The 11,959-nt window shown below is 36.8% G+C and overlaps 1 protein-coding gene across 1 annotated transcript in view; it reads left to right on the top strand.

Annotated features, from left to right (window-relative positions):
- Positions 1-1,275: 1,275 nt before the first annotated feature.
- Positions 1,276-11,959, top strand: part of INPP5F (inositol polyphosphate-5-phosphatase F) — a gene marked incomplete at its 5' end in the record, with an annotated part of 19,070 nt that continues 8,386 nt past the window's right edge. Inside the window, 7 exon segments of the mRNA XM_009585377.1 lie at positions 1,276-1,511; positions 3,948-4,127; positions 6,059-6,126; positions 6,575-6,699; positions 8,085-8,162; positions 8,922-9,042; positions 11,129-11,257. Coding sequence (XP_009583672.1) covers positions 1,276-1,511; positions 3,948-4,127; positions 6,059-6,126; positions 6,575-6,699; positions 8,085-8,162; positions 8,922-9,042; positions 11,129-11,257 — 937 coding nt within the window.

The following is an 11,959-nucleotide window of genomic DNA, read 5'->3' as shown; positions in this document are numbered from 1 at the left end:
CTAGGAAGAATATTAACTCTGTCCTAGCCAAAACCAGGACACTGTGAAATGGATTATCCCTGGACAGAGCTGATTGTTTGGTAAGAAGGAGGAGCCAAAAAGAAAGAAACTCCGAATTCCAAAATTTTCTTGAGACAAGATTTTTGTCTTCCTAAGTGGAGAATACTGTTTTTCTCCTTGAACAGAGCAGCTGATCAATGTAATGGTAGTGCAGAACAAGTTATTCTGAACAGCTATTCAGAGTAGTACATAAAGTATTTTCCTAGCTAATGGGCACAAACAAAGAAACATAGAACAACTACTCTTTTTTTTAATATATAATCTCACTTAATTTTAAATTAACCTCCTAGATAAAGGACTGAGTTACTAACTACTGTATGCCAGTTTAGGTCAAGTCTTAGGTTCTTTTAAAAAGATGACAGTGGACATCTTGCCTAACACCCTGTGTGTGTCTCTCATTAGTAATTTTATATGCACTAATGCTTATGGAGTCAGAGCAGGGTGATGCTTCTGTGAAAGGTTGTAGATAATGCAGGAGTTTAACTAGTTGTATTTTTTTCATGTTACAAGATATAAATGGATAACCTTGAATTAGTATGGAACTTGGATCTAAAAACTGCTTAAGAAATTGAGGTTTTAGGGTGACAAAGCATTAATGCACAGAGCCCTGAACCAGTTAGCTTGGGTGCTAAGTTGGCCCATATAAAGCTTATGCTAGTATGTTTTGCTGAAAACAGGCTAACAACATTACACTTTTAAATTTTTGTCTATCTACCTATACAAATGTAATATGCTGTATCTCCACATAAGAGGTTGTAAAACTGCCTTAATGCAGAAACTAGGTAATAAATTACCAATATTTGCTGCTCTGTCTGAACTAACTGTGTTTGTCTTTGACATGAGAAGTTACTACTTTAAGCTTTTAATGTGTTTAAACATCAGATGTAACATTGTATGAAAACTCCCTTTGGGGAAAGGGGAGAAAAAAAGCTTTTAAATATTGTAGGGTTCTCTTCTATCCCTAGATAGCTGGGAGTAGAAGGGGACTTTTTGCCTTGCCTTGATTCAGCTTGCTTCATCTCCACAGAAGAATCTTAAGTTGCTTTCTCTTTCTTCCTCCTGATTTAAAAGCCCTATGACTAATGGAGGAAAAATGCTGGTATCTCCTACAGAAATAAGACAAGGATATGGCAAAAATTTCTTAAAACATGAAAAGCATGTGAAGCAACTGTTTATAAACATGAGAAATGGCAGAAATAATTGTAGGTAATGTAGAACCAACAAGAATGTAAATGTTTTTTGTAATCTTTAGAATGCTGAAGTGGATTTCTGGATTGTACCCATCATACAAGGATTTGTGCAAATTGAAGACCTTGTAGTAAACTATAGTGAATCTTCTGATGATGATAAGAGCAGTCCTGAAACTCCTCCCCAGGAATCAACTTGTGTAGATGACATTCATCCAACATTTCTGGTGGCACTTATTTCACGTCGGAGTCGGCACAGAGCTGGTAGGCAAACGTAGTTCAAGGTATTGGGATTGTTCCTGAACATTGGAGAGGGATGTGGAAGATAAAACTTGCTGTGTTGTTCAGCAGATGGTCAGCTCTTGTCAAAGTACGTGCTACAGCCTTTCCGTCTTATAGGAGGAAAAGAAAAGGCTGTAGCGCATACAGCAGTACACAGCCGTTACTTAGTGGCTACTAAGTGAGTTTCACTAGCCTCCTCTTAGGCACTGAATGTATCTGAGTGTATCAGTTCTGAGATAAAGTTCCATCTTTGCAAAGAACACCTCGATTAGGACCTTGCATACAGCTCTGTCTTGATATATTTCAGTAGGCCTGGGTGGGAGTTAAATTTTCAAAGGTCTTCCTTTGAGGGCTTGACAGCAGCTGAATAGAGACTTGAAAAGGCATGTGTGTCTGTGCCTGTTTGCATCCCAAGAGATGTTTATGTAGGGCCAAGGTGTGAAATAAGAGCCATGCTTTGGTCTTGCACCGTATTTGACTTATTCTAATAGCAGCAAGGCAAACAGAAATTATTCCCTGTCCTTAGGAGCACAGAAAGAATGATTGAATCACTTCACGCTTTAGGAGGTCCTGTTCAACTCTAAGCCATTTCAGTCTATCATGTTTTTTTAAGATATTCTCCACTGTGTCCAACTCCTTTCCTACATAGTTAGGGTTTTAACATGTCAAAACAAGAAAAAAACCTGGTGAGCTTACCCTGATATGGGACTGGCCTTTGTACCACAGCTCACTTCAATGCATTTAATTCAGTTCCCAGGAAAATTATGTGTCAGAACAACTTGGAGTAAATATTTGAGGGTTTCATGGTAGTGTCTAGTTTGCAGTATGCCTTATTTATACTAATTTGTTTTACAGATGCAGAAACTGAATTGCAGAGGGCAAATTGCTTGTTGATTCCCTCTTACTATTCATGACACTATGCTCATCTGATTGCTAGTCCAGAGCACAAACCGTGTAGAACTTTCTCCCTTGACACAAAAAGATTGTTTCAGTAAATGGATCAAATGTTTTGATGAATAATTATAGGCTTAAGTTGTGTGTTTAATTCATTCTGTAATACATGATTTTAGCCAAGAGTTCAAAGTGTTTTTATTTCTGAAATATTTTAGTTAAAAAAACCCAAAACAAACGCACCCCAAAAAACAGAGGAAACACTGATTTGAAAGCCTAAGATAATTCTATGTTAAACACACTGATTCTTTATTTGTCAGGCAGCTTGTTTGTGATTTAGGAAAAAAAAAAAAAAATCACTGCACTAAATTATCAGCAAACCCAAGGCCTTAAGGAGAGATATCTTGAGATAAAGGAAGACAGCTGCTCTTAAGCTTAAGAGAGCAAGAGCCTAGTGTCTGCAAAAGTTGAGATATCAAAAGTAAGGGAGCTGAAGTTTCCTGTGCAATGATTTAGTTTGGGTCTTGGTGTAACAGCCACTATTGGTGGCAACACATAAGTAAAGGGTATCTGATGCTTTAGTCTAAAAGCCCCCTTCTGATTAAATGCTGTAAAACTGCTTTGACATTTTGTGACCCTATAAAGGCCCCTATGATAGGTATTTTACACTCCTTCTCCTTCTTTCCTTCTCTCCTTTACACTCCCTTTTCTCCCATAGTCCTTAGCTAGTGCTGTTGGGGTTCAGTTCAGAAATTTGGTCCAGTGCTATTTCAGGACTTGGAACAGAGTTTTTCTGATTCTGTGAAACTGAATTTCCATGCTATAAACCATGGCTTTGAATCTTTCTCCCACCCTTTTTACTTATTCCTTCCCCATCCCTTGCTACCACCTGCATCTTTTCTGAAATAGTGATGTACTCTCCTTTGAGTAAAGGATGTACAAACCTCCATATGCAAACACTTATCTGTTCTGTTTAATTATCAGATCAGAGATGGCTCGGCAAAAAATTATGTAGTCAGAAGAGCAGTATCTGTTCTTAATGTGCAGAATTAGTTATACAGATTAAAACAAGGCGGGGAAGTCTTCTGTTCTGTGGAATGTGCAAATCTTCTTGGACTGCTTGTGGGATCTCTTACTCTAAGAAGTGGAGCATCTGTCAGTAAAAGTGGCCTTTAGGTTCATGGAAAATACTAAGCACTAAGTAAAACTTTCTGCTAAACTTGACAGAACAGGAAGTAATGTATCCTTTAGGGTGTACTAGATATATCTGGGACTTTATAGTGCCAGTAGACTGCCTTGCCCTGTCAACTTGCTTTCAGCTGCCCGTAGTATATCAGTAAAATTTTTATCCATATAGCCAACATAACTTTTGGGGGGTTAGACTAGGATAGGAGTGACTTTTACTATTGATCATAGATTTTGGCTAGAAGTCTCTTCTTGTGTTACTGTTTTCAAAAACAGTAACAGAAGTTATTAGTGTTTAACACTAATACTTAAATATGAATTGATCATTCTCATTCCTCCTAGGAATGCGGTATAAGAGAAGAGGTGTTGATAAAAATGGAAATGTGGCAAATTATGTTGAGACGGAACAACTGATTCATGTTCATAATCATACTCTTTCATTTATACAAACAAGAGGCTCTGTGCCTGTTTTCTGGAGCCAAGTTGGATATAGATACAACCCACGGCCCCGACTGGACAAGAGTAAGTATTTGAGTAGAATACCTAAAGATCAGAGTTCCCTTAGAAATAGGTTCATTGGAGTGTTGCTTGACCACTAGTCTTTAAGTGGCATTTTCTATAAGCCAGGAATAACAGTAATGACTTGACTCCAGTTAACTCCTACTCTAATTGCACCTACGTAGAGCTCTGACTTCTTGACCATTGTAAATTCCAACAGGTCTTGAATTTCAAAATTTGATGAAGTACCTGTTTTATATATAGTCTGATTTGTTGCAGTGTTTTCTGGGTTTGGAAGGGAGACAATTTGGCTTTCTTTTTTGAGAACCTGCTTAGACATTGATGTCTTACAACTATCTTTGTCCATGAAGTTAACTTATGCTGAGGTTCCTTCTGCATTAAGAACTGCTATTTCAATGTGGGAAAACATAAACATTTCATGTAGCACCAGTTTTGTAGCTTGCTTTTGTCTTCTCTGAAACTAAGTACTATTTAGTGGGGTTTGTCAGACCTAAATTGCTTCCTTTTCTACTCAAAGATAATACAAAAGCCAAAACATGTAAGAATATTGACAAGACTGGCAAATCTGGATGCTTGTATGAACTAGGTATTCATAGCTTGAACTTTCTTAAAAGATAGAGGTCAACAAAATCTTCTCTAGGTTTAGCTTTGTAAAGGAGAAACTTTTGTTGGAAGGAAGCTAGTACGTTCATGATCTTGTATAATCAGACTCCTACTGGATTGGGTTGACTGGCATCCTAGACCGTAAGTTTGTACTTCTGCAAGTCCAACTTGTGTGTTGGATTCACGTTCTCCTCTAGCATTAGCAGGTCCGGTCTTCTGCCATAGAAGACTATTTTTAGGGCTGAAAATAAAAAAAAGAAATCTGGTCTTTCAGAAGGGGCTGTGATGTTGGAAAGTTAAAGGACTGGTTTTCCCTGTGTCTTGAGTAAGACCTAGTAAAATGGGCCTTTGAGCTTGCTTAGGAATTTGGGCAAAGCACACAATTTTAAGTTGACAAGTGGTTACTATCATTGCAAACTTAAGGAAGATGCATCAACAGATTTGGGTTTCTTATGATTTTTATACCAAATAACCTGGAGATTACTGGAGGGGGATGACTTGTTGCCACATTATGGAAATGGAAATTCAAATAAATTCATGAAGTGAGGAAATCAAAATAAAACACCTCTCAATCCCACCCCCAGATATTTGGAAGCAACACTTGATTAGTTCCAACTGAAAGCTTGTGCTGTGACATCTATTTATATAGCTGAGCAGTTCTTTTTTTTTTTTGTTCATCTTTTTTTTTCTTTTTTTTCCCTTCTTTTCTAATAGGATTAGTTTCAAAAAAATATTGAGGAATTGCATTTAATTTGATAGATTTACAGGTAGGAATTGAGACTTTGAGAAGTCAGTGGTGCCTTGAAGCAACTGGATAGCGTTTTTGGTTTTTATTTACAAGTAGTTTTGTCCTCTAGAAGAACTGGATAACACTTTCAGTATTATCCCCTGTCCTGCATGTCCTCCTTTGCAATTTGCAAACCTTTTTTTGTACTTCAGTTTGCTTTTCCAAAAGATGCAAAACAAATATAAGCACTATTCTTTTGGAAGAGATGTTTATGTGGGGGTGTGGTGTATATGTGGAAGGATTAAACAGGCTTATTAAAAGTTAAATTTTTGTCCAATCTGCTCTGCAGAAAATGCAAAATAAAGCAAAATTTAAGAATGGTGTTTCCTGTACACTACAGTAGTAGAACAACAATGTTGAAGTTGAGCAAACTGGTGAAAGACCCTTAAAAGTAATTCTGTACAATGTGTTATGTTGTGTATCTAAGTATTTTAAGCAAGGCTATCTTGGTTTTTTAGAGTATAGATTTGGGCATGATTTAATACTTCAAACAGGACTTGTTGCTGAACAGGCTGTTTCTGTCTAACACTGCTTTGCCTTGTAGGTGAAAATGAAACAGTATCCTGTTTTCGAGCACATTTTGAAGAACAGCTGAAAAATTACAAAAAGCAGGTGAGTGCTACATGATAAAATAGTCATCTTATGAAAATGCAGGGGCTGCAAGTTAATGTTTTTAGTTTGTTTTTCTTGTTGGTGATACGGGTTGTGGTTTTTTCGAAGCTCATTGACAATTGGAAGGGTGGTACATAAATAGAATTTTACAAAGTTTTTCAAGTATCCTTGCAAGTAACCTCTAAAAAACAGCAATAACTTACAGAAATGTGTAAGTCCCACTTCTGTGTACCTGTCCTGTGAATTCATAGCTTCTCTGTATGAAAATTCAGGTAGGCAGGTAACTGTTGGAGCTTATTTGATCTTGGGCACAATCTAGCAAAGATTGTAACTTCAGCAAGATTACCTACAAATCTTCTAACTCTTGAGCTATTTGTTATTCCATGGTATATATTTAATCAATTTGTGTAGCAGATGACAAGTGTTAAATAACTAAACTTTTGAACAGGTTATTATTAATTTGGTGGATCAGACAGGCAGAGAGAAGATTATTGGAGATGCTTACCTTAAACAAGTTCTTCTGTACAACAATGCAAATCTGACCTACGTTTCATTTGACTTCCATGAGCACTGGTAAGAAACCTTTTAAAAATGTCACTTTGCATCTTTTTTTATTAGCATGAAAGGAGAGTAGGAGGGAGGAGAAAAGCCATTATTATTTCTACTTCTGCATGAAACACCTTTCCTTCAAATAGGAAGAATATGTTTTGTAAACTAAAGCACTATAAAAGTTCAAGTTTGGGTAACCAAGCACTGTTGTTTGTTGATCTTGTGTCCCTGACCTGTTAAATATGCAGTTATTTATTAGGCAAAGCTTAGAAGTTGTTATGCATTTTAAGCAAGAGAGTTTTCTTAAACATGCTATGAATGTAAAGCTGTGGCTGACCTGCTTTTCAAACTATGTAGCATTCTGCTCTTAATTCTTTCCTACAACCGATTCTTCTGTTTCTCTTGCTTGTTCCTGTAAACATACGATGGGTTCTTTCAGGACCCTGATGCTGTTTTTCCGTTATAAAATACACTGGATTTCATTTTAATCCAGTATAAGTAGTTGCTGGCTTTGACTCCACTCTGATGTTGGCATGGTCTAGTGCCGTGTTCACATGCCTAAGCACGTGATCTGTCACAGAGGCATGTATTTCTCATGCCTCCCTCAAGCAGACTGCATTTGTGTATGAATATGGGGTCTAAAAACTGTTTTAATCTTAATTTCCTAGCTTAATCTAGGGATTGCATCTGGCCTGGGAAAGCATTAATGACCGAATAAGTATGTCATTAGTAGATATTGTCTGAGAGAGGAAGGGAAAAGGGAAAAACTCCTCAAAATAGTAATGACTTTTGAGACTTCTTTTCTATAGGACTGTTGACATCCTGAATTGATTTGATACTTACTCTTTTGTTTAAACGAGCTTTCATTTTTGTTTGTTTGTTTTTCACCTAAGAACTCTTGTAGTGACCAGGACTGTTTCTTTTTGCACTGTGAGCATGAGTGAATAGAGAAAAATACTGAAAACAACCTGGTGGGGTGGGAGGAGGAGAGGATGATGTGTCTGTAGGTGTTTTTTCTGTAGAATCACTGGTAAAGCAGGGTAGGCCATCCCAATTTCAAATCTATAGCAGTTACTTTTGTTGAGACTGTGCCTAAAATGAGAACAGAATGTTGCACGTGCCTGAACAGCTGCACACTTATTCTTCCTTATGGAAGCAGCATTCAAGAATGCAAATTCTTGAGAATTTGAAGATCGGAATCTCTTGCCTTGGATTGAGATATTGAACTGTACTTTAAAATAGTTCTGAATATTGGCTGCTATTTAAAGTTTATTGCAGGAGAGAATGTCTGTCTCTCCCACTTATACAAAACACTATCTTCGTTAACATTACAAATAATATAAAATAATTAAGTAAAGAAAAATCACTACTCTAGTTCAAACTAACTTCTGTGGAATTCTGTATTTTAGCCGAGGAATGAAGTTTGAAAATGTTCAAACACTGACTGATGCCATTCATGATATTATTCTTGACATGAAGTGGTGCTGGTAGGTACTTAACTGTTTTTAGACTAGTATGAAATATTTGTAGAAAAAAAATAAAACAGTACCTATTCAGAGGCCTTGATTTTGTCACAACTGTGTGTTTTATATTCCTCTCTTGGTGCCCAGCTTGTGCATCAGAGTTTTTGTGTTCTGAAGTATTGGTGTTCTACACACGTAACAGCAAAAATTCTCAGACGCTGTTTCCTGCCTGAGGCTGAATGCATTTAACATTTTTAGGGTTTCTTATATTTAATGTGAAACACTTGGTATTTGACCCGCAAACCCTAGAACGCCAACCTTACTACTGAAAACAGTAGGCATGTTTGACCTTTAGTTTGTACTGATTAAAGTTCATGCATTTGGTAATGAGCATGGCTGCAGTCTTCGATCAATTACTGTATCTTGTTCAATGTATTTTGTGAGTGAGATGTTGCTGTCGTTATTGTTGGCTTCTACGTTTTTGAAATTAAATGCCTTTTCTCTTGAAAGCTGGTATTATATATGTATGAATTGAATTCAACATCTGATTAGATACTGAGTTTATGGCCCCAGTAAGGATGTATGTTGGATATCTAGCCTAGCCTAAAGAGGAGGATAAGTGGGAACAAGAGTAGTTAATTCTGAGTGGGGTGTGGCTGGGGTGATGAATGCAGCTATAAATAGTACCCAATGTGTAAAATTTTCCACTGTTTGTAGAAGCTGATAAATTACACTGGATTTTAAGTGTCTCAGTATGCTTTTGCTCTATTTTTCTGTTCAAAGGGTTGACCCAGCTGGTGTGATTTGTAAACAAGAAGGAATTTTTAGAGTTAACTGCATGGACTGCCTGGATCGTACCAATGTTGTGCAGGCTGCTATTGCAAGAGTGGTCATGGAACAGCAGGCATGTATGACTAATGTACTCTTTCAAGTACTGAGTACCTCAGAACTTAATTATTATTCACAAGGAAATCTGTGTGTTTGAAAATTGCTAAACTAACCTCTACTGAAAAGGATCTTTGCAAACTACTTGGAGAGCTATGAAGCTGAAAGTAATATGTACAACTACAGTAACTTGAAATCATTCTAAAACAGTGATGTCTAGTGTCCTCCGTTAGAGAAGAAATGACTGTCTGTCACATCTTGGAGAGGATTCTCTTGTTTTAATTTAGTCATTTTAATTTAAGTTATGCAGTAATACAAAGTTTAAAAACAAAACACCTTCACCCTCCTCTCCCCCCGCCCCCCCCCTAAATTCCTCCATGTTAAAGGACTAAAAACTAACTAGAAGTTGGATGCTATTTTAGCTGCTTTGAAGTGAAATACTGTGGTGCAGCAGGTAGGGAGATTAGTTCTCTCTTCTGTGTGTAGAGGAATAACTAATTCATGATATCGGTATCCCAGATGGCTGACTACTATGCTCTGGAATAGTTCTCCTTGTATAGAGAAGGCATTCTGAAGCAGACTCAGAGTCCTTCCTTTAGTCTTCCTCCTCTTTACCCCCCATCTGCTTTTTGATGTAGAAGCTCAGTGATGATTGTCTTCCCTTTTGAAGACTTAGCAGTACTGTAACTGAAACTTCGAAGCCTCAGTTATAGCCCAGCCCAAAATGAACAAACCTTGACTATGCTTAGAGTGAAGGATAAAGGATAAAGCGGATCCTTCATTAGGATGAAGAATGAATGGCTCTAACCATTGTATCAGGCAGTTCCTGTTTGTCATCTGCTTTTATGAACTTCTGACATAGAAGGAGTACTGGGGACAAGGGGTGGGATTCCCAGAGTCTTTATTTTAGAATAGGATTTCTATATATGTTAACTGTGTGAGTTCAAAGGTAATCTTTCAAAATCAAGGGTTATATAGATTGTTGTGAAGAGGACTTCAGTAATTGTTGCTATAGTATTACCCTGTGATGTGCTAAGCATTCTCGTATTATAGCTGAAGTACTTCAGAGTCAATTCATAACTGAGAAATGCCCTAAGCATTGGAAGGTGACTGACATAAAGTGGAAGATTGGGAATTGTATACCTTACCCTCGCACTTCCTTCGAACCATAGGACTTGTTTTCTCTCAGCTGGAAACTTGATAGGGCTTTCAAAGTCAATGAACAGACTTGTATCAATTTTCATCTAACTTGCAAAGAGTGCTTGAGCATTTTTTTATTGGTTGTAAATTGAGGTTTGCCTATGATTTAGTCCAAGTTATCCCTGCAGTTGGCCTAACATTTAGTGACTACATTGCAGTTACGTATGTGCTGCTTTATCAATTTAGTGTGTGTAAAAAGACTAAAGTTTGTGTTGTACCCAAGACTTATCTTAGGAAGACTTAAGTACTGGTTGTTCTGAAGAGTAAGATATCTTACTTTCAGTATCAGCGTTAAACAGTAACTATCCAAAATGCACAAGCATTAATAATAAACAAAGCATATGAAGTTGTTTTAAGGTTTTATTTTGGCAGAGGAGTAAGTTTGAAGATGGAGCTGCTACATGTGCTTTAGTGTTTAGAAGCAAAAGATTAAGAATTGCATGTCCTTTTACTTGTAACTGGAAAGAGATTCCATTTCTTTATTTTCAGACCTTTGAGGTCACGAATGCCTTTGCAATAGAAAACATTAACGTATTTATCTATGTTAAAGTTCCGTGATGTCTGTTCTTTTGATAGTTCTCTATAGAAAATAAAAACATTTCCTATATCTTCAGTCATCTAGAGTAACTTGTTTTCCTTCAGCTAATTTTTTTGAAGACTGACTCCTACATTCATAATTAATATATTACTGCTGCACCCAGTGATATGATGTTTAACAATGAATTAGTGATTCATTGCTTACAATGAATTTAAACTGACAAGTTGGCAGAATGGGTTCCTTTTTCAGATCATGTAAAATTTAACAATTAAATGCTTGGCAAGTGTTCCCATTTTCTTTATCAAGCTCTGATATTGACAATGATTTTTATCTTGAACCTTATATTAATGTGTATGTCAAATTCCAGCTCAAAAAACTGGGTGTCATGCCACCAGAACAGCCTTTGCCAGTTAAATGCAATAGAATCTACCAGATAATATGGGCGAACAATGGAGATGCCATAAGCCGGCAGTATGCTGGCACAGCAGCCTTGAAGGTAAAGGATGAAGAGTGTTATCTGTTCTGATAATGAGTAGTATGTTATGCTACAGGTTTTATGTCCAGTGGAGAACTCTTGTATACATAGCAAAGTTAGCCAAACATTCTGCATGTGTTTGTCTTCAAGAGATATGAGGCCTTTCAATAGAAGAATAGTTTGTATCACACTTGGTGTGAATTGGAGAAGACTTGAGTGTCCAGGTGTCCTGTGGCAGTGCTGGCTGTAGTTTAACTTTATTCTGTTAGTTTCATGTCTAGATGCAAAGTATAGTTGAGCTAAGAGTTTAAGATCTGTGTTAAGCATTACTTCTATTTAAATTTAAGCACAGTTATAGCACTTTCAAGCAGTTACAGTACTTAAAAAAAATTCTGAAGGACTGAAGATCAGGATATGTAGGTAGTAGGGTGATATTAATTAGTTATATTTTTCTAAAGACTTCTGTTAGTTTCATGTCTAGATGCAAAGTATAGTTGAGCTAAGAGTTTAAGATCTGTGTTAAGCATTACTTCTATTTAAATTTAAGCACAGTTATAGCACTTTCAAGCAGTTACAGTACTTAAAAAAAATTCTGAAGGACTGAAGATCAGGATATGTAGGTAGTAGGGTGATATTAATTAGTTATATTTTTCTAAAGACTTTTCTTAATTTGTTGTAATGCAGTCTGTCTACCAAGATCAGAAATTGGGCATGAAATTCCTT

The sequence above is a fragment of the Fulmarus glacialis genome, unplaced genomic scaffold, assembly GCF_000690835.1.
Source record: "Fulmarus glacialis isolate BGI_N327 unplaced genomic scaffold, ASM69083v1 scaffold2079, whole genome shotgun sequence".
NCBI lineage: Eukaryota > Metazoa > Chordata > Aves > Procellariiformes > Procellariidae > Fulmarus > Fulmarus glacialis.
This window is presented reverse-complemented; position numbering and strand designations above follow the sequence as displayed.